This window comes from Mesocricetus auratus, unplaced genomic scaffold (assembly GCF_017639785.1).
Source record: "Mesocricetus auratus isolate SY011 unplaced genomic scaffold, BCM_Maur_2.0 Super-Scaffold_15014, whole genome shotgun sequence".
Taxonomy (NCBI): Eukaryota; Metazoa; Chordata; class Mammalia; order Rodentia; family Cricetidae; genus Mesocricetus; species Mesocricetus auratus.
In genome coordinates, this window is record NW_024429186.1 from 33,480,108 (window position 1) to 33,503,407 (window position 23,300).

At 44.9% G+C, this 23,300-nt stretch overlaps 1 protein-coding gene across 2 annotated transcripts in view; it reads left to right on the plus strand.

Moving 5' to 3' along the window:
- Positions 1 to 23,300, plus strand: part of Zfyve1 (zinc finger FYVE-type containing 1) — a 58,737-nt gene that overhangs the window by 13,509 nt on the left and 21,928 nt on the right. For both annotated transcript variants that reach the window (XM_013115402.3, XM_005072702.4), the window contains exons 3-4: positions 13,500 to 14,004; positions 19,664 to 19,878. In XM_013115402.3, coding sequence (XP_012970856.1) covers positions 13,500 to 14,004; positions 19,664 to 19,878 — 720 coding nt within the window. The remainder of the gene's footprint in view (positions 1 to 13,499; positions 14,005 to 19,663; positions 19,879 to 23,300) is intronic.

The following is a 23,300-nucleotide window of genomic DNA, read 5'->3' on the forward strand; positions in this document are numbered from 1 at the left end:
CCCCACCCTTTTGTTTCCTGGTCCTGAGTTAAGACTTGAAATCTCCCATTGTTAGGGAGAACAGTTGGTATAACCAAAACATGATTTTAGGGTTATATTGTTTCATTCTGAATTGTCTTGAATTTCTTTTTCTTCCTTTACTACAGAAAATTGGCTGTGTGTGCTATTTATTTATTTATTTCTAGATGGCTCTCACTCTGTAGCCTTGGCTGATCTGGAACTTGATATGTGTACTGAGCTGGTCTGAACTCAGAGTTCTGCCTTGGCAAGTAGAGGTAGGAGGATTGGAAATTCAGTGTCATCTCTGGCCATACCTTGAATCCTTGTCTACAAAACAAAGTCAACAAAGCACAAAGTCCAACTTCTTTGAGACGTGTAGTTTTATGAGTTGATAGATACATCTATGGCCACTACAGTCAAGACATGAAACATTGTGTTGGAGAGATGGCTTAGTAGCTATGAGTACTTGTTATTCTTGCAGAAGACCCAGGTTTGATTCCCAGCACCTACATAGCTCACAGCCATCTATAATTCTAGTCCCAGGTAATCCAATTCACTCTTCCGACTTCCTAGGGCACCAGACATGCATAGAGCACACAGACATAATTGTAAGTTAAAAATATATATAAAATAAATCTTTAAAAAGACATAGAACATTTCTACCAGCTGGGCAGTGGTGCGCATGCCTTTCATCCCAGTACTCAGGAGACAGAGGCAGGTGGATCTCTGAGTTTCAGGACAGCCTGGGCTACACAGAGAAACCCTGTCTTGGAAAACCAAAAAGAAAAAAAAAAAGAAAAAAGAAAGATTTCTCCAAGAAGTCAGTCCCCAGCAGTCACTGATGTTTTCTATCACTATTGAGATCAAATGTCCTAGAGTTTTCTATAAATGACTCACTGTGTCCCATCCCAGAGCCTGGTCCCTGTGAGGCAAATACTCCTATCACCCATCACGTTGATATCCCCTGCCACTGAGTCATCCGAGCTGGCCTTGAATTTATGGTATTTCCCCATCACTTTCCTGAGTAGCTAGGCTTCTAGCTGTTACACCCAGCTCACTATGCTTTGGGGCATCATCCATATTTCTGTGTATCTTGAAAGGATCATTTGTTTCTGCATTATGTGGGTACACCGTAATTAATTCATTTATTGATGAGTACGTCATATAATATGTGTGTGTGTGTGTGTGTGTGTGTGGCACCTCATTTTTTGTCTTCTATTCTGGTACCTTCTAAGGTCCCAAGTGTCACCAGAGCCTATGCTGGTTTTGTTGTAGCTAAATAGTTTGCTATGTATATGATATAGAAATGAGTACTTTGTATTGGGTATGGATTTTGATTTATTGATACAAATTTAAGGTCAGTTTGTTTTAGGTTTATTTCTCTTGTTTAGGTATTGTGTTTAAAAATATAATGTCTAATTAAATACAGATGATAGTCACCTATAATAGTCAAAACAGATTTTCTAGATATATTTCAAATGAATATTCTTCAAACCTTTCAAAGACCTACAGAATATGGCATTTAAAATGGGTTAGGGGCCAAGCATGGTGGCGCAAACCTTTAATCCCAGCACTCGGGAGGCAGAGGCAGGTGGATCTCTGTGAGTTCGAGGCCAGGCTGGTCTACAAGAGCGAGTTCCAGGACAGCCTCCAAAGCCACAGAGAAACCCTGTCTCGAAAAACCAAAAATAAAATAAAATAAAATGGTTTAGGGTTTTTCAAGACAGTGAGACACAACTGTTTCTGTCAACACCAATTACTTCAGAAAAGAAGATGGCCATTGAAGAAACTCGTTATGGAGTTTGTCTTTGACATGGCAAGACTAGCCATTTGGGCAAGAAACTGCTCTTACCTGGACTGTTTGACTGCATGCTGTCCAAACTGGACATACAGGACCCACAGGAAAGTGACTGCTGTGTGGAAGGGTTTTGGAAAGATCTCTTGAGTTGGTGGTTCCTGTCCTCAGGATTGGAACGCTCTTTATTCAGATATAAAAGGAGAGCTGAGCTGGGTTAGTTGGGTATGTTAAAGAAACTCATCATGGAGCTAAAAAGAACTGTGTTTGAAGAATTTGTGTTAGAATAGTTTCTCTGTGGACGGTTCTCCCTGCTCAGACAGTGGAGGAGCTATGAGCAGTGTCTGAGGCAAGGGCCAGGAAGCTGACACTGTTGGAGTTATAAGACATGGGAGGGGAATTCCTGACCTCAAGTCATGGGACACTTTGGAGACAATGGAATAGAAGAAAGTGATCTTTGTCCTTACCAAATGTACTCAGTGTTTGTGAGGCTAATTTGTGACTCCAGTCACCTTAAGAAAACATTTGATAGGGAAATAGCTGTTTCTGACAAGGAATTCTGCCATCTCAAGTGTGAACCTACACTCCCTTAGGAGTGAGTGAATGTGTTCTCCCTTAGGAGTGAGTGAAGCCTTCTGAACTTCCTGTCATGTAGAAGCAGAGTTTCTAGAGTGTTTTGGCTATAGAAATTGTCCCCCCCCCCCGACAGTTTCTCTGTTTAACAGCCTCGGCTGTCCTGGAACTCACCTTGTAGATTAGGCTGGCCTGGAACTCACAAGAGATCTGCCTGTCTGCCTCTGTCTCCAGATACAGGGATTTGTTACTAGAATGGAACCTTTGTTGGAACTAGAGTACTGATCTGTTTGACATAGTTTTAGTAAAGTCCTATTTGATTTATTTACTTTTATTTCATGTTCATTGGTGTTTTGCCTGCATGTGTGTCTGTATGAGGGTATATCTGATGTCCTAGAACTGGAGTTATAGTTGTGAACTGCCTTGTGGGTGCTGGGTCCTCTGGAAGAGCAGCCAGGACTCTTTTTGTTTTTGTTTTTTTTGAGACATGGTTATCTGTATTGTTTTGGAGGTTGTCCTGGAACTTGCTATATAGACCAGGCTGACCTTGAACTCACAGAGATCCGCCTGCCTCTGCCTCCCGAGTGCTGGCTTTAAAGGCATGCACCACCAATGCCCAGCTGAAGCCAGCACTCTTAATCACTGAGCCATTTCTGCAGCCATGTAAAGTCCTATTTGAAAGGATGCAAATTGCACCTTTTTATTCAGTCATGATACAAATTAGACCATGAACATACCTGATGTTTTATATTGGGAGGGTTGGAACCTCCAGGGCCTACCACTGAGCTTTTGATAAGTTTTCAAAAGGTTTATGTTATTTTATTTATGGGTATGTGTTTCTGTCTGTGAATGGCCATATGTGAGCAGGTGCCCACTAATGCCAGGAGATGATGTCTGATTCCTTGGAGCAGAGTTACAGAAGGTTATGAGCAGCCTGATGTGGGTACTGGGACTTGAACTCAGGTTCTCTGGAAGAGCCACAAGTGCTCTTAACTGCTGAGACTGCTCTCTTGAACGTGATGGAAATGGCTTTGGGTTTATCAAGGGGGAAATTGCCTCTTTTTCCTTCCTCTGGGAGAAAACAAAAATGTAATGCCAAGTCTGTTTTTGTGTGGTTTGTCATCAAGAGGTTAGTGCTTCATACAAGGTGAACTTAGTAAATGTCTGCTGACTATGGGCAAGCTCTACCTGTATTTTAGGGTATCGGTCTCAGTAATACCTAGAGAATCTTGCTTGGTTTCTTTGACTCTCCTTCTCTGTACTCAGTCACAAAAGAAAAGAAAGCAAAATGAACTAGAAACCAACACGTACAAATCATTAATAGAAACTCAATGTTTATAATAACTTATGAGTTTCAGTGGAAGATTATAAAATAATCATTTGTTGGATGGGGTGGAATTTATCACGTGCTTTCTGTTGTAATGGGAGTTAGTGGAGCTTCTGATAGCCCATTTTGTTACTTGGGGAAGGAACTGATTTGGGGTCCCTGGCACTGGGAGCAGTGTAGTAAGTTTGAGAGGATGTCTTGGTTGATACAGAAGGGATCTTGGAAAGGCCAGGCCTGGAAGGCCTCATCTTCTAGAGTCTGGCTGGGCTGTCGAACTGCTCTCCCTGCCAGGCACTTTCTGCCCATGAAGTACTCTGACTTTCAAGTGGGAATGGTGGGGGTCATTGAGAATTGTTAATTCATTTTACAAACTGGCCTTGAAATGTTGTACAAATGCAAGTTTTTAGTCAAGGAGGGAGAAAGTGGGGAGAGAAGTGGGTAAGATAGAGGTGTTTTTGAGTTTCTCTCTGAAAGACTGACTGGTCTTTAATTGTGTGTATGTGTGGGTCTGTGAGTGAATGTAGGTTAGGAGCATTGTGTCCCCTGGAACTGGGTTATTCCTGATGCAAGTGCTGGGGGGTGGGTGTGTCCTCTGGAAGAGTAGTACACACTCTTAGCTGCTGAACCATCTTTCCAGCCCCCTTGTTGGGTTCCTTTCAACTTAATGTGTATGAGTCAGTCACTTTACTAGAGTCAGGTACAACACAAGTATTAATAATTCAATTTTATGTTAGATTGTCTTTTGGTTTTCGAGACTGGGTTTCTCTGAAGCTTTAGAGCCTGTCCTGGAACTCACTCTGTAGACCATAGTAGTCTTGAATTCACAGAGATCCATCTGTCTCTGCCTCCCAAGTCCTGGAATTAAAGGCTAGATTTTTTTTTTCTGAGACAGGGTTTCTCTGTGGCTTTGGAGGCTGCCCTGGAACTTGCTCTTGTAGATCAGGCTGGTCTCAAACTCACAGAGATCTGCCTGCCTCTGCCTCCCGAGTGCTGGGATTAAAGGCCTCCACCGCCCAGTAAAGGCTAGAGTTTTGCTTTTATGAGATAGAACCTCACCAGACTTGGCAGCGAGTGCCTTTCCCTACTGGACCATCATCTTGCCTGGATCCTTGTCTCTTCTTTCTTTCTTTTTTCCCCTCTGAGACATGGGCTCCCTGTATATCCCTAGCTGGCCTAGCACTCACAGAGGTGCGTTTGCCTCTGCCAACTGAGTGCTGGGATTCAGGACCTGTGCCGCCACACCTTGTTAAGCATTGTTTTGTATAGGGAGAGGAAGGGTTATTTGAAGTGTGCAGTGGAAACATCCATTTTTTGATAGAATTGGTTTAGATCTGGCTGTGCTGCCGAGTTAGTGGCTCCTGGGTAACTGGCAGGTGGGAACCTTGTTGCTATTGCAACACACTTGGGTGTTTTCCCGTGGGCTGGTTCTAAGTAATAATGGCTCCTGTTCTTCCTCAGTGTGCTGCACACTGGGCTATGCTCTTTGCTACTTTATCTTAGGCAATACTTTATCTTAGGCAGTCCTCTGTGTCCCCACAGGGTTGGACAGTGGTTGTTATCTAATGTCCCTGAGGCTTCTTAGTGAAGTAGCTCTTTCAAGGCCCTGTAGTGGCTAACCCTGGGTAGAATCTGGGAGCTGCTAACTTGCCTGAGGTCTCAGATCCAGGCTCTGGGGGAAGTAAAGGTGATGCTGGAGGCGATGGCTTTGATGTTCCTGCTTTTGCTGTTGTGTCAGGCGGGGCCCAAGAGCTATTTCAGAGAGTCAGAATTGGGTGGGGTGACGAGGACAGGGAATTCCTTCCCCTCAGAAATAGAATGAAAATGGGGGTGGATGAGCAGGAGCCTTGTCTCTTCCAGAACCTTCCTTCTTCTGTGAAAGGGATTTTTTTGATATGTAGTTTTACCAGGAAGTCCAGGCTGACCCAGAGCTCCTCTGCATCCCTGATCCTCCAGCCACAGCCTCCTGTGTCCTGTGCCACCATGCCTGACCTTCTCTTCCTTGACCTTCGCTTTCTCAGTTTGAAAACCAGTCTTGCTGCGGCCAAAGTGAAGGCAGCGGGGTCTTTTCTGACTAGGGAAAGATGTCCACAGGTGGGGTGGTGTTACCAGGGAGCAAAGTGGTGGAAGGACGGGAGGGTGGGGCCTGCCTGCAGCTCTGCCAAGAGATGTTTCCTCATCTGTTCGTTTAGTTAGCCACTGCACTTTCCAGTTAGTGGAGCTCAAAATGGCTGTGTCCTCACTTTATATCTGAAAAAGTCACTGGGGTATGCTGATTGTTCATAGAAAACCGGAAGAAAAACCTGTCAAGGCTTTTGAGTTCTTTCTCTAAGTCTGCTCATTGGATCTAGAGGCTATACCCAACAAAAGAGCATACATGTTTACTATATCTCAGGATAGAAAATACCAGATAATATTTCAAATGTTAGTTTCAGCATCTGTATGTACAAACACACCGAGGTGTGTGTGTGTGTGTGTGTGTGTGTGTGTGTGTGTGTGTGTGTGTGTGTTCTATAGCTTGTACTGGCCTTAAACTCTAGAGCCTCCTGAGTGTTGAGATTTACAGGAGTGTATCAGCATATCTGGATTATTTTTTATTACATACATCATTTGACGAACACTTACTACTAATCTAGAAATACTCAATTCTGTACCTAAAGGCTTCTAGATGACTGCTGTTACCACATTCTGGGTACTAGTTGCTGCTCCTGCATTGACAGTTTCGTCATATCATAGACACCCTGAAGGCCTGGCCTTTCTGCCTTGGGAGTGTTTGAGAAAGTGATGGTTCTTCCATCTGGCTACCCTGGCATTAGCTGACTCCTCACTAATAGAAGTTTATGGGGCTTTTGTTTGTGTTTTACTGGCCACCTTAGCAACTTGGAACCAGACTGGCTGAGTGACACAGGTCCAAAATGGACTGTTCTGTGTTACTTTAAATTTTTTGTTGGTTTGTTTTTTGAGACAGGATCTCACTGTGGCTGCCCTGGAACTTTCTCTGTAGACCAGGATGGCCTCAAACTCATAGAAAGTCTCCTTCCTCTGCCTCTTGAGTGCTGGGATTAAGAGGTGTGAGCCACTCCACCTGGCCACTTAAATTTTTTCACTTAAGTTTGTCTTGAGTATGATCCTCTGCCTCATTACTAGGATTACAGATTTGAACTCCCATGCCAGCTTCCTTGTCTCTCGTTTCTCAGGACTATCAGCTAGTTCATGGTGCCTGTCCCCAAGCTTATCAAATGCTGCTGTGGAAGGTCTGGGGGGTGGGTCGTTAAAGTTTCTAGCAAGATGTCAATCCTGTGTACCAGGCTGTGTCTTAAGAGCTATGCATGCAAAGATAAGATATATGTGGTCCTGTGCCCTGTGTAGTGCTGAGCCCTGTCACTGCAGGATCATGTAGTGAATTATTATTGTCAGCAGCATTAAGGCACTTAATAATCTCAACAATGGTTTCATCGTTAGTTAGTGCTTCACCGTCTTGATGAGATTAAAGGAGACAAAGGCTCACCATCTGCACACTTAGTGGGCTGTCTGCATTTCCATACTCTGTCGAGCTGCAGACACTTGAATCAAATAGGTGTTTTTTTTTTTCCTTTGATGGCTCAAAGAAATTGGTTATAAAGTTATTCTTGCTGGATGGTGGTGGTCCACACTTTTTTTTAAAGATTTATTTATTTATTACATATACACTAGATTGAATTGTAGATGGTTGTGAGCCACCATGTGGTTGCTGGGAATTGAACTCAAGATCTCTGGAAGAGCAGTCAGTGCTCTTAATCTTTGAGCCATCTCTCCAGACCCCGGTCCACACTTTTAATCCCAGCACTTGAGAGGCAGATGCTGGAGGATCTCTGAGTTAAAGGCCAGCCTGGTCTACAACAGAGTTCCAAGACAGACAGGGCTTCACGGAGAAACCAAACCAAACCCAACCAAACCAAACCAAACCCAACCAGCCAAACACAAGGCTTGTTACTTCTGTATCTGGAGACCTAAGTAGTGGAGGTATTGATGTGGGGTTCTGGAGTCTGAGTAGGGATTCCCAGGCTTTTTGAAGTTTTAGTCTGGTGGGTCAGTGAGTGAGCGAGTGTGTGTGTGTATTCTGGTTCCTTTGTTTGTTTTTTGTTTTTTTGAGACAGGGTTTCTCTGTATTGCTTTGGAGGCTGTCCTGGAACTAGCTCTGTAGACCAGGCCTCTGCCTCCCAAGTGCTGGGATTAAAGGTGTGCACCACCAACGCCCAGCTGTATTCTGGTTCTTGAGAGCATGTGTGGGGAATGTGAAGGGGTTGGAGGACTCCTGGTTACTGGGTGGTAGCAAGTGAGCCATGCAACCCCACCCCTGTTTGCTCTTTAAATTGTCATGGGGTTATCAATGGAAGAAGTTGCAACAGTAAGCTCTTTAAAAACTTCACAACTTTATCAAAGTGGAATTCATACACAAACCCACCCTTCATTGTATTTTAAAGTTGCCTTCTCAGTGTGAGGACCAGATGAGGGGCCCTGCACATGCTAGACGAGGTTGTACTACTAAACTTGACCCTCAGTCCAGATTGATCATTGGAAGTATGCAGTTCATTGAAAGCCCACGCTTGGTCTGATCCCTAGCACCACAAATGAAGTAAGTTAATAAGTGAACTGAGAATTCAGTGCGTTTAGTAATTCATAAAGCAGTGCAACCCAGGACATCATGTGATTCCAGAACCCTAAGAGAGACCTTGTCCCCATTAACAGCCTCTTTCTGTGACCTCCTCTACTGGCAGCCACTGATCTACTTCCTGCCTTATGAATTGGCTTGTTCTGAACATCTGATATATGGGTCACATCATATGTGGCATTTCTGTCTGGTTCTTTTCATTTAATCTCATTTTCCTGTAGTCATGTTAGCATGTGTTGATACTTAGTTTTTTATTCTTTCCATTGTGTCAAGCAAGATGCTGTCCTGGAGTTCACTTTATAGCAGGCTGACTTCTAAGTCACAGAGATCTGCCTCTGCGTCCTGAGTACTGGGGTTAAAGGTGGGGTTAAATTTTAGGGCTGGAGAGATGGCTCAGAGGTTAAGAGCATTGGTTGCACTTCTTCCAGAGGTCCTGAGTTCAATTCCCATCAACCACATAGTGGTTCATTGCCACCTATAATGAAATCTAGTGCCCTCTTCTGGCATTCAGGGCAGGCATACATGTAGGTAGAAACCCTATTCATAATAGAGAAACAAATAAACAATAAATAAATAAAGGTGTGAGCTGCCACTCCCACTCTCTGGCAGTTGTTTACTATTATGTCATAATTTTTTTGACATTTTTGTGTAAATGTTCTTGGTAACAATGAAATTTCATATTACTGTTATATTGTGTATATATAATGAATGTATGTGGGCATACATGTGCCACAGTGATCTTGCAACAGTCCCCAGGTAACTTTTGGGAGTTCTTTCCTTTTACTATTGCTTCCTGGGGTTAAACTCAAGTATGTTGGGCTTGCACGGCAAGTGCTTGTATCTGATGAGCTATTTTTTCCTGGTATTTTTGAGACAGGGTCTCACTTTAGTTTTAAATGTCCTGGAATTTGCTGTGTAGCCAGGCTGGCCTCAGACTCATAGAGATCCACCTGTTCTGCCTACTGAGTGCCGAGATTAAAGATGTGCACCACTATGCCTGGCTCCAATGAGCTATCCTGCCATACATACATACATACATGTGTATATATAAGTATATTTACATATGTGTGTACATGTACGTGTATACATACATGCAAACACATGCACATGTGGTAAATTTTGGGGGGGGAGTCAGACTTGTACCTTTTACCCCAGACTGGCCTGAAACTTCCAACATTTTAGGTCAAGCTAGTCTTCAACCACTGATCTTCCTGTCTCAGCCTCTCAAGTGACAAGATTATAGGAATGCACAACTATGCCCCTTTTAAAAATTATTTTTAGGGGGGTAATACTTTTACTTTAGCATATGTAGTTATAGTTTGAGGGATGATGGAGGTGTGTAAAACTGTCATTTGTCCACTCCATAAACATATTTAGAGTATTGGGTTACAAATAAAAATAGTTTGTACTGGGCTGGGCCGTGGTGGTGCACGCCTTTAGTCCCAGTGCTTGGGAGGCAGAGGCAGGCAGATCTCTGTGAGTTTGAGACCAGCCTGGTCTACAAGAGCTAGTTCCAGGACAGCCTCCAAGGCCACAGAGAAACCCTGTCTGGAAAACCCCACCCCCCCAAAAAAAGTCTGTAAGCTCTTTAATGTAGAATAAATGTGGTCATGTTTATTTCATGCACTTTTCTGATTCAGAAAAAGGCTGTAGTAAGTGGCTTTAGGTGGAAGACTGGCATGAGTCTGAGGAAAATATGCCTCAGAGTCACTTACCCCACTGGAAAAATAATTGAAATGATTCATGCTGCATCTTCCATCGGAACCCTTCACATGTGTAATTCCCCTCCGAAGCTATTCTCAGGCTTTTTCCAACCAATCAAAACAGCTCAGGACAGAAACGCATAGTTGATAAGCTCACCTGAGCTTTAGGTCAGCCACCCTCACTCCATGCAGCAATCCTGCTTTCCCGCCATGGGACTACGTGGTCTCACTGTAGCATTTTCATCCCCCTCTGAAGTGACAGAGACTTAGGAAGACTAGAGGGGAACCTGCACAGTCGTGATTTCAGGAGCCTAAGGGAAGATCATCAGGTGAAGGTGCTTGCCTCTAAGCCTTGACAGCCTCAGTTTGATCCCCGGGACCCAAACTGTGAAAGGAGAGAACTGACTCCTTCAGGTTGTCCCATGATCTCTGTATGTACACCACGGTTTACTTGGTGTGGGAGTGCACAAACATACACACACAAATAAACGAATGTAAAAGTTGGGTGGTGGTGGTGCACAACTTTAATCCTAGCACTAGGGAGGCAGATGTGGGGGGATCTCTGTGCGTTTGAAGGAAGGCAGGTATATATAGTAAGTTCCAGGCCAACCAGATCTATACAGTTAGACTCTGTTTCAAAAAAGGAAAAAAACAGGAGTATTTTTGCCAATGAGCTCAGTGGGTAAGGCATTTTCGTACAGGAATGAGGACCTGGGTTTGAGTCCCCAGAGCCCGTGTACTGCTAGTGTGGTTGTGTGCATCTGCCCCGCCTCTGTCGGGCCAGTGTTGCCACAGTGAGATGGGAGGTAGAGACCAGAGAATCTTGGGAAACCCACAGGCCAGGGCCTGCTGTAAGCAGGGATGAGAAACCAAGAGACCCTGCCTCAAGGTGAGGCAGAATCTGACAGCTGAGGTGGCCCTCTGACCTCAGTGGGGTGTCACGGTGTACTGCACCCACACTGAGTACACTTACCCCACTTACACTCCTCAGTCAGGTCAAAGTAAGGACACATTTAAGGAATGTCTTAGAGGTGAAAACCATCGTCGTAAATTGCAGTAATGGATGGAAAAGAGCTCATCCTTTTTTATGACTAAATAAGAGTCATTGTGGGGCTCTACCACATTTTATCCATGCATTCATCAGTTGCTAGGCATCTGGCTTTATTGCCTTTTTGGTTGTATGGCAAATGCTGCTATTTATATTGCATATAGAGAGGTTTTGTGTGGATGTATATTTTCATGCTGTTGGATATAAACCTAGAATTAGTATTTCTGAGTTATGGGAATGTTTTAAAATATTTATTATGTATACAGTGCCTTCATGTGTACTTCCATGACAGGGCATCCTTATAGATGGTTGTGAGCTATCATGTGGTTGCTGGGAATTGAACTCAGGACCTCTGGAAAAGCAGCTAGTGCTTGTAACCTCTAAGCCATTTCTCAAGCTCCAAGTCATGGGAATTTTGTATATAATATTTTATTACATTTTAAAATTATTATTATTATTGGTTTTTTTGAGACAGGGTTTCTCTGTGTAGCTTTGGAGCCTGTTTTGGAACTTGCTTTGTAGACCAGGTTGGCCTCAAACTCATGGAGATCCGCCTGCCTCTGCCTCTTGAATGGTGGGATAAAAGGTGTGTATCACCATTGCCCAGCACATTTAAAAATTATTTTATGTGTGGTATTTTGTCTGTATGTATGTATGTGCACCTTGTGCATGTTTGGTGCCCATGGATGCCAGAAGAGGGCACTGGAGCCCCTGAAACTAGAATTACAGGTAGTTGTAGGCTGTTGTGTGGGTGCTGGGAACTGAACCTGGGTGGGTCCTCTAAAAGCAGCAAGTGCTCTAAACCTCTGAGCCATCTCTCTAGCCCCAACTTTCCCATGTTTCTTATCTCTCCTTCGTCTTTTCCTCCTTCCTTCCTTCCTTCCTTCCTTCCTTCCTTCCTTCCTTCCTTCCTTCCTTCCTTCCTTCCTTCCTTCCTTCCTTCCTTCCTTCCTACACCCTAACATATACACATCATTGAAAAATAAGCATTTCTATTATTATTATATTTCTTTGGTTTTGGTTTTTTGAGACGGGGGTTTCTCTATTGTTTTGGAGACTGTCCTGGAACTCACTCTGTAGACCAGGCTGGCCGTGAACTCAAAGAGATCCGCCTGCCTCTGCCTCCCGAGTGCTGGAATTAAAGGTGTGCGCCATCAGTGCCGGGCTCCATTTCTATTATTTTTTTGATGTAGCTCAGACTGGCCTCTAACTTACGATTTTTTTCAGTCTCAGTCTCCCTTAGTAGGATTACAGAGATGTGCCACCATACTTGGTTTTTTTTATAGAAATGTTTTAGTGTCACTGTGAGTTCGAGACCAGCCTGGTCTACCGAGCGAGTTCCAGGACAGCCTCCAAAGCCACAGGGAAACCCTGTCTCGAAAAACCAAAAAAAAAAAATGTTTTAGTGGTTGCCGAACTATTTCTAGAATGACTATGCTGTTCTGTGTTCCTGCAAGGTTGTAATTTCTGTTTTTGCCAACACTTGCTAGTACCTTTTTGAGCCTAGACAATTCTGTTGGATAGGGAGAATGCTATCGTTATGGTTTCGATTTTCGTTTCTCCCATGGTGAAGGGTATTATGCAGATTTTCATGGACTTGTTGCTAGTTACAGATCTTTCTGGGAGAAATATCCAAATTCTTGACTTATTTCAGAAAACAATACGTAATATTTATTTTATGTGTATGACTGCTTGACCTGCCTATATGCATTTAAATCACATGCATACCTTATGCCTGTGGTGACTAGAAGAGGGTACTGGAACTCCTGAGGCTGGAGTTACAGACGATTGTGAGCCAAGGCTGGCCTCGAACTCACAGAGATCCACCTGCCTCTGCCTCCCAAGTGCTGGGATTAAAGGCGTGCTCTACCAACGCCCGGCCACATGGTCTTTTCTTAAATCATTTATCTTTCTTTTTAGAAACTATTGCTTAACCCAACAATTACCATGTTTTCTTTTAAGAACTTTATGGCTTTAGCTCTTTATTAATTTTTATTTTTCAGTTGCGTGCGTGTGTGGGTATTTGTAGGTAAATGCAGGTGCCCATGGGCCCAGAAGAGGGCATTTGATCCCCTGGAGCTAGAATTATACAGAGCTTTGAGCTTCTCAGTGTGGGTTCTGAGAACCAAATAGCAAATACTTTTAACTAACAAGCCATTTCGTCAGCCCTGATTTTAGCTTTTTCATGACTACCAAGTTCTTCCACTGAGCGAAGCTTCAGAGGGTCTTCTGAGCGGCTTGCTAAGGGTGGAGCTGTTGTCTGAGAACTTCCTTTTCCATCCTCTTAGACAAGTCAGAAAGGGTCTTGACCCTGGGAAGCATTTTTGTTTTTATAGGAGTGAGTTTTTCAGTTTCTATATTTTATTGTCTTTTCCTTTTTTTTGTTTTTGTTTTTGTTTTTGAAGGTAACAAATGAAGAGGACTTTATTAGGAAGCTGGACTGTAAGCCTGATCAACATCTCAAGGTGGTTTCCATTTTTGGGAATACTGGTGATGGAAAGTCCCATACCCTCAACCACACTTTCTTCTATGGCCGAGAAGTCTTCAAAACCTCTCCTGCTCAGGAGTCCTGCACAGTGGGAGTGTGGGCAGCCTATGACCCAGTCCATAAAGTAGCAGTGATAGACACAGAAGGACTCTTGGGGGCCACCGTGAATCTAAGCCAGAGAACACGGCTGCTGCTAAAGGTCCTGGCCATCTCAGACCTGGTCATCTATCGAACTCATGCAGACCGGCTACACAATGACCTCTTCAAATTCCTTGGGGATGCCTCGGAAGCTTACCTGAAGCACTTTACCAAGGAACTCAAGGCTACCACTGCACGCTGTGGCCTGGATGTTCCCTTATCCACCCTGGGCCCTGCAGTTATTATTTTCCATGAGACTGTGCATACTCAACTTCTGGGTTCTGGTGAGTAGACCGTGCCGTGTCACAGACTGACCTTTTTGGGTGCAAAGATGTGGCTTCTGGGTTGCAACATGGTAATGATGGAATGCCCAGAAAAACTTGTGCCCAGGCAAGACTAAGAAAATATTCCAGGAAGGCTGCAGTAATCAACTATGACAAGGATTAAGACATGCTAGTGACTGGGCAGTGTTGCCTCACACCTTTAATCCCAGCACTTGGGAGGCAGAGGCAGGTGGATCTTTGTGAGTTTGAGGCCAAGCTGGTCTGCAGAGTGTATTTCAGGACAGCCAGGGCTGTTTCATAAGAGAAACCCTGTCTGAAAAAACAAAACAAAAAGACATGCCAGTTGACTCAAGGTCCTTGGAGATTGGGGTCAGATCTGTTTCCCTGGAAAGCTGATAGTGAAAGTTTGATCAGAGCAGGATCAAGAGAGACCAGAAAACCCAGGCAGAGTGATTCATGTCTGTAATTCCAATATTTGGGAACCTGAGGCAGGAGGATTATGAATTTTAGGCCAACCTGAGTTGCATAGTGAGAGCTTGTCACACTGAAACAAAAAGACAGGTATGGTGGTGCATGCCTGTAGGCCCAGCATTCAAGAGCTAGAGGTAGGGAGATGAGTATGTTTAAAGCCATCCTTAACTACATTCTGTCAGAGGCTAGCATAGGCTACATGAAGTCTCAACAAACCAGAAAGGAAGAGATACACACAGGCATTGTCACTCTCACTATTAAGGTTGTGAGTATGTTGGCAAAATGGAAATTGGTAGCTGGTGGCTCGTGAAATTCCTAAGGATTTCCCTTTTTAAATATGTAAGTATTTAAGATACTGGTGTCCTGATGAGATGATTCATGAGAGGGGGTTAAATATGAGAAAGAGACCAGATACCTCCATGCTGGAGGCTCTGGTTGAACCCTGAACACTGCAAAAGAAAAGTGTGATGGTACACACCTTTAATCCCAGCAAAAGTGCTGCAAGTTAGAAGCCGTTGGTCTACACAGTGAGACCCTATTTTAAAATAAAGATGCAAAAGAAAAGAGCAGAAGCAGCTGGAGTGACTTGAGTGGAGGAGTTGGCCTTAAGAACATGTCAGTTCATGTATGTCTACAGGAGAGAGGATGGAGATATATGTGGTGAGTGTGCCTGTAAGTTATTTTGCTTTTTCTGTTTTCTTTGAGAAATATGGAGCAATATTATCAAGTGTAGTAATAGTTAGTAGATGTGGTAGGGATAGTAGCCTGGCCTTTAAAACAATTACAGTGTTCACATCTGTTTATTCAGCCAAGAAAGTACCCATGCCATGTTCTAGGCAGTAAGGTGTAGTAGAGTTAAAAAGCCATACCCTCAGTCTAATTGGAGAGATGTGTAGTTCTTGGTTTTGTAGCACATGTAGGCATTGGAGCTGTGGGAATGCAGAGGAGGTCCCGTGCTTCTTAGTGGGGTCTTGGAAAAAGGAAGAAATACCTGCAAATTGAGTCTTGGATAGGCAGTAAAAGGGAAAAGCATGTTCTGGGAGGGGCACATCCCTGGGAGCTTCCCGGAACGGCTGTATGCAGGGGCTGCAACTGTCCGCAGTAGATTCCTAACTCCAGCATCAGCCCTTGGGTGTGTTCTCTGCCTGCCTTCCAGAGGGCTGGCTCTCTTGAAATAAAAGCTTCATTTATAATTTAGACATCCCAGCTTGTGATATCCCAAGAAAAAAAATCCAGTAGCTGGATATGGGCATATATCCCTGTAATCCTGGCACTCAGGAAACTGAGGCAGGAGGAGGAGCTGAAACGAGGTTAGCCTGAAACAGTGAGACCCTGTTCCAGAAACCAAAAATGAAAATAAATGAAATCTAAACTTCCAAATGTGGTGTTCTGTCTAACCGGTGTCAGTATGGCTGGCCACTAGTTAACCCTCTCCTCACTCTGTGTGTGTGTGAGTGTTCCTGTGTGCACATATACTATATATATTTTTTTTGCATATGCACATGAGCAAAAGCACACACACACACACACACCCTCCCTCCCCACTTGCTCTGCCACCTTTTCTGTGTCCTAACCTTGGCATGTGCTCTGTCTGTCTGGATAGCTCTGCCCCAGCTGGCCACCCAGCTCTCACAGTCAGCTCTTGTCTGGGCTGAGCCTTTCCTGACCCTTGCTATGGTGTGGCTCTTCCCACATCCTAGTGCTGTCACACGTCCTCTCACCTGCACTCCTCTCATCCGGAGTCATCCTGTATGTGCTGACTTGTTTTTGGTGTTTTCCATGAGAAGGCAGAAATATTGCCTCCCCTATTTACGGCTGCATGTGCATTCAAGAGACAGATGACTGTTTGGTGCACAGATGTATGTGTGTCAGTGACAAATGAAGAGTTGTGCCCATCTGAAGCATAGCTTGTTTGCATTAGAGGGAGTTGGAAATACCTGAGGATCAGACCACGGGTGGCCTTGGATCAGTTCTCTGAAGGATCATGGGCGGAGACCTATATAATGTCAGATCTGCATTTCAAAGCACCACCCCTGTCCCCAGGAACAAGTAGAGGAACTTGCCTTGAGTTGGGGAGTCTCCACGATAGACAGGTGGAAGATAAGGGGACTGAGCCATGACAATGGTGGTTACCGGGCAGTGGCAAGACTGGACTGGTTGTTTTGATGGACTTGGGACCAGTTGTTTGTGCTGGAGTCATGACCTTCCAGAGTGAAGGAAGAGACTAAAGGACTGTGAGATAAGGCAAGGAAGCAAGAAATGCTGACCCGGATGTTCCCGTGACCACTCCTTCTAAGTCATTCTGAGTCTTTACAGCCTTAAGGGCAGGTTTAATTGTCAGCTCAGGCTTTTGAAGTAACCAGTCCCTAGAAGCCATCTCTTTTGTGCTGTGTACTGTGTTATGTGTAGCTGCCCCAAATGACAGCACAGAGAACTGCTTGCAATCTGTAACCAAGAAGGTCTTAGCAGAACTGGGGTTGAACCAGGGTCTTTGGATTCTGAAATTCAGAGCCTTTTGGATTTTGAAATTCAGGGCTTCTTTTTTTTTTTTTTTTTTTTTGGTTTTGATTTTTCGAGACAGGGTTTCTCTGTGGCTTTGGAGGCTGTCCTGGAACTCGCTTGGTAGTCCAGGCTGGTCTCGAACTCACAGAGATCCACCTGCCTCTGCCTCCCGAGTGCTGGGATTAAAGGCGTGCGCCACCAACGCGGGGCAATTCAGGGCTTCTTGAAGCATTCAGACAGAGCAAGCTTTTCTGGATAGAAGAGTGCTAGGTAGGAGCTTAGTAGGAAAGTGAATGACAGGTTGACTATTCCTTATTCAAAATGCCTGGGACCAGAAGATCAGAATTTTGTTGTTTGTTTTTTGGAGACAGGGTTTCTCTGTATTGCTTGCTTTGGAGGTTGTCCTGGAACTCGCTCTGTAGACCAGGCTGGCCTTGAACTCACAGAGATCCGCCTGCCTCTGCCTCCTGAGTGCTGGGATTAAAAAGTGTGTACCGCCAACGCCTGGCCAATTTTGCAATGTTTACAAAGCCTTGTGAAAGGAGCATCCTGAGTCTGAAAGTCTGAAATCTGAAGTGTTCTCCTGCTTAGTTTCAGAGGTCAGCTCGACAGAGCCCCATGTTGTCTGAGGGAGTAGCAGTTGGGGGACTGTCTTGATCAGATTGATCTATGGACATTTTCTTGGGATTTATTTTTAAGTGCATGGATGTTTCACCTGCGTATATCTGTGCACCATGCATGTAGTGTCTGTGGGGCTATTAGAGAGCATCATATTCTCTTGGAACTAGAGTTACACAGGGTTGTTGGGCAACCATGTGAGTATTGGGGTTTGAACATGGGTCCTCTGGAAGAGCAATCAATGTTGCTTTTACCACAAGCCATCTCTCTAGCTCATATTTTCTTTTCTTTTTTGTTTGTTTTTTGAGACAGGGTTTCTCTGTATAACAGTTCTGGCTGTCCTGGAACTTTCTTCATAGACCAGGCTGGCCTTGAACTCACAGAGATCCGCCTGCCTCTGCCTCTCAAGTGCTGGGATTAAAGGTGTGCACCACTACCTGGTCTATATTTTCTTTTTTAAAGGTTTATTATGTATACGGTGTTCTGCCTACATGTCTACCTGCAACCCTCTTTCCAGCCCTCGGCCTATGAGTTCTTAAAAAATAAAAATTGTGTGTGGGTGTTTTGTCTATGTGTATACCTATCCACCACATGCATGCCTTGATTCCTGAGGAGGCCAGAAGAGGGTGTCAGACTCCCTAGGAATCAAGTTACAAACATTGTGAGCTGCTGTGTGGGTGCTGGGAAAGGAACCTGTGTCCTTTGAAAGAGCAGCCACTGGTCCATCTCTGCAGCCTCAACCCTGTTTTCTTGCTTGCTAACTGATTAGGAGAGCCTCGCCTGCTGTGGGCAGTACCATCCCTATGCAGGTGCACCTGGGCTGTGTAAGAAAGCAAATTCCTTTTCCCCAAGTTGCTTTTGGCCAGTAACAGAAATCAAGCTAGGATGGTGTTAGAATCATTTCTGAGAGCCGGGTGTTGGTGGTGCATGCCTTTAATCCCAGCAGAGGCAGGTGGATCTCTGAGTTCAAGGCCAGCCTGGTCTACAGAGCGAGTTCCAGGACAGGCTCCAAAGTACACAGTGAAACCCTGACTCGAAAAAAACGAAAAAGAAAAAAGTGTCATTTCTGAGTTAGGATATTCATTTTAGGAGTGCCCTGCCTGGATGCCATTACACAGGCGAGCAGAAGGAATGAATTCACTTGGGAGCAGTAGTTGCATGCTCAAGGAAAGGCATGTGGGAAGCGTTGGGATGAAGGGAAGTGGCCAGGTCAGGTTCCTGGGCTGCTTTGGGAGAAGGCAGGGACTAACACTTCCCACTACTTCTTTCAGATCTCAGCGTGAGCTGGGTGTGGGGGTAAGTCCAGAATTATTTAATGACCGTCCTTTAAATGTGACTAATGTATTTTCAGTGTTTGAGTGTGACTTCATTATTAAAATGTTATAGGAAGTTAAGCCAAAGTATCTGTCTAAACAAGCCCTTACCTCTTAAAGGTGCACTGATTCTGCCCATCCCGTGGCTGCTGGACAGGTGCTAAGCCTGTGTGCAAGCCAGTCCTCCTGCATCTCTAGCTTGCTACAGCTTCGCAGCTGCGTTGTGGAAGACCAGAGTTCTCAAAGTATATAATTGTGAATGCTCATTAGTAGACAGCTGGCTAAGTATGTCCACAGGCTGGAAAACTATATAGCTCATAAGAAGAACAAGGTGCCTGCCTCTCCGGTGTATAGCGTAACGAGTGATTACAGAGCAAGTGTGTGTGGACGGTGGTAAGTGTGGCGGGCAGGTGAACGTGTGGGAGCAGGAAGGCGCAGGCAATGTTTCTGTCCTTTCATGCTGACTGTTTTCTCCCAGTGAATCCTTTTCAAGATTCTTCTATGATACACATACAGGCAAGTGAACATCCTACCACAGCGTGGAAGGGCAGTGAGTGCATCACACCCATGTAATCAGCAGCTTGTGACACGCCCATGCCTTCTCCTTGCTCCATTCCAGTCAGGGCCAAGCAAATCCTAAACATGTGCTTTACTTATTCAGAGTAAAATTTATCTTACTTTTACAGTGAAACGTAGGTAACTTTTGTTTTCAAGAAAGGCACTCATTGCCCTCATGCCTGTTTCTACTTGTACAGATCACCCCTCAGAGGCGCCGGAGAAGCTCATCCAGGACCGCTTCAGGAAGCTGGGTCGCTTCCCTGAAGCCTTTAGCTCCATTCATTACAAGGGAACAAGGACATACAATCCCCCGACAGACTTCTCTGGGCTTCGGCGTGCTTTGGAGCAGCTGCTAGAGAACAATACCACCAGGTCTCCCCGGCACCCGGGGGTCATCTTCAAAGCCCTGAAGGTCAGTTGACTCCTGCCCTGGGAACTTCTCCCGAGGATGCCCGCTGAACACCTAGTTCTCCAGTGATCTTAGTGCAGGTGCTTGGAGGCCTAGGCTGGGAGGAGTCAGTACAGAGGCAAGCCTTCAGCTTGCCAGGGGCTCCAGGGAGGAGGGAGCTTGAGTCAGTCAAACAGCTGACAAAGTTATAGCTCAGTCTGTAGACTGCTCGCCCCGCAGGAATGTAGCCCAATGCTGGCTGCCCTGTGTCACATAAACTGGGCATCGTGGTGCATGTCTGTAATCTGGGCATTGGGGAAGTACAGGCAGGGGCAAGAGAGTTTCAGCACAGTTTGGCTGCTAATTATAAAGTTTGAGAGCACCTGGGACTCATGAGGGAGAGTTCAGGAGGATCTTTGCATGAGACTTTCTTCAGAGCAGCAGACTCTGAAATTTGGTGGAAAAATTGCAAGGGGGATGATTTCTACTGTAGAATTTGATGTTATTCAGTGTGTCACCTGCATTCATGCCCTCAATCATCTAAAACCCATTAAGTGATAGTGGGCTCACATTTTGGGAAGCTCATTTTTAAGAATTTTATCATTTCCTGTGGGCATGATGCCACAAGCCTTTAATTTCAGCATTATGGAGGCAGATCTGTGAGTTCATGGGCAGCTTGGTCTACATTATGAGTTTCAGGCTAGCCAGAGCTACATAGTAAGACCTGTTTTCAAAACAAAACAAAACAACAAAAAAGACATCCTTTTCCTTTGAAAACAGGCATATTGTGGATCCATTCAGGCACTAGGATCAATCTGTTGTTTTGGTAGCACAGTGCAGTGAAATCCTGTTGTAAAGCTCCTGGCTGTCCATTTATAGCATGTTCTGAGGGTGCCTATTGCTTTGTGAGACAGCTTGACATGGGTAGTGGGAGAGCCCTGCTCTTCAACCTTGACAGCTGCTGTGGAACCTACTAGGCAGATTCTGGCGCCCTTCATTTTTTTGTTGTTTGGTTTTTGTTTTTAAAATTATTTATGTGTATGGGTGTTTTACCTGAATGTGTGTTTGTGAACAAGCTGTATGCCTGGTGCTGGTGGAGGGCAGAAGAGGGGCTTGGATCCCCGAGACTGGATTTACAGATGCTTGTGAGTTACTCTAACTGGTGGGTGCTGAGACTCAAACCTGGGTCCTCTGCAAGAGCAGCAGCAGGTGCTCTAAACCTCTGAGCCTCCTGCACCCTCCCCCACTTTCAGACAGGGTCTTACTATGCAGGTCTGACTGTCTTGGAACTCACAGTGTAGACCAGGCTGCCCTCAGACTTAGAGATCCTCCTGCCTCTGCCTCCCGAGTGCTGGGATTAAAGGCGTACGCCACCAACGCCCGGCTTGGTTTTATTTCTTAATTATGCATATGAATGTGAGCGCAGGTACCCCTGGAGGCCAGAAGGCACTGGATCACTTGGTTCTGGAGTTACAGGCAATTGGGAGCCACTTATTCTGGGTGCTGGGAACCAAACTTGGGTCCTGTACAAGAGCAGTACCTGCTCTCCACCACTGAGCCCCAGGTCGCTTTTCTTTGAGACAGGGTCTCATGTTGTTCAAGCTGGTCTCAAATTGGCTGTTTGCAGAGGCTGACCTTGAACTTCTCTTACTCCTGTCTCTGTCCCAAGTGCTGGTATTATAGGGTGTGGTGTGGTGTGGTGTAGGATGTGTGTGTGTGTGTGTGTGTGTGTGTGTGTGTGTGTGTGTGTGTGTGTGTGTGTGTGTGTGTGTGTGTGTGTGTGTGTACAGTGTTCTGGGCCTTATCTGGGCAGGAGATCTCTGCATTATATTTTGTCTCCGGAAGTGTGCTGCTCTCATTGTCCTGGCTTACAGGCTGCCCAGTGCTGTATATTTATATTTCATCATTCATGAAGTTTTATGTAGTTTAGTATGGAATCCTATTTAAATATTTAAGTTTTTTTCCTGTTCTCTTTCTACCAAGGCTTTGACTTCAGCATAATCTTTTTTTTTTAATCTTTTTATTTTTTTCTTTTTTTGAGTTTGAGACAGGGTTTCTATCTGTAGTCCTGCCTGTCCTGGAACTTGCTCTGTAGACCAGGCTGGCCTTGAACTCAGAGATGCACCTGCCTCTGTCTCCGGAGTGTTGGGGGATTAAAGGTGTACACCCCTACCGTCTGGCTTCAACATACTCTTTTACCTTCAGTATTTATGCTGTGCTTCACCATTCTTTGTACTAAACTCACCAGCTCATCTTTGAGTACACCACTGCTTTTCTGCTGTTACTCTGTGCACTCTCTGTTGCATGCCTGCAGGACCCGGGCAGCGGGCGGTAGGAAGGGAGCAGGGGGCAAAGGGGGAATGTTGGCTTAGAGACTGCTAGGCTGAGGACACCCAGTGACTCAGGGTTGGACTTGTGGACCTGGAAGGGTGGGAAAGATAGGAGTTGCCATAAAGCTGGGTGGGTCCTGGCTTTACGCGGTACAGTGGAGCATGGTGTAGACAATAAGTGAGTTCATAATTTTAGAGTTTTTGTTTTGAGAGGTTTCCCCTGTAGCCCAGGCTAGCTTCAATCTCTCCATCCTCCTGCCTTAGCTCTTTCACCTCAGTGCTGGGATTACAGGTGTATACCATTACAGCTGGCTAGTGTGCTTAAGTTGTGAATTGTGTTCCTTAAGCAGTTCTTAAGGCTCTTTTGCAAATTCATATGTAGAAATGAAAAGTCACCTGTAGGTTGGCAGGATGGCTTAGCCAGGAAGGGTGCTGGCCCCAGGAATCACATGGTGGAAGGACAGAATCAAGCCTTGTAGTCTGTCCCCTGACTTCCAAACATATGCTATGGTATGTACATCACCTCCCCATAAACACACATCTATAAATAAGCTTAATTTAAAACCTTAGTGTCTCCATTCTTGTGTGTCGCTGCTCTCCTGCAGTACTGTGACCTGGTCTCTAGGTTTGCTAAAAGTAGTTTTCTTGCTTCTGAGAAAAACATCTTGCTGGGTGGTGCTGTCATATGCCTTTAATTCTAGCACCTGGGAGGCAGAGGCGGGTGGATCTCTGTGAGTTCAAGGCCAGCCGGGTCTACAGAGTGAGTTCCAGGACAGCCAAGGCCACACAGAGAAACCCTGTCTCAAAAAACTAAGAAAGAAAAGAAAACGATCTTGGTGTCCATGTATGCAATCATAGTATACTGGAGGCAGAGGCAGGAGGGTCACCACAAACAAGGCCAACCAATTTGGTCTGCATAGTGAGTCCTGGCCAGCCTTAGCTACAGAATGAGACCCCATCTCTAAAACCTTTTTTAATAAAGTCACAGAATGTTCTCTTTGAATAATTCGTGGAGTACTTGTGGCTAGATTATACTTACTTGTCCAGCTCAACATGTCCTTGTTGTGGCTGTGAGGTGGAAGACTGACTAGTAAACAATGCAAACAGTCTCTAGAG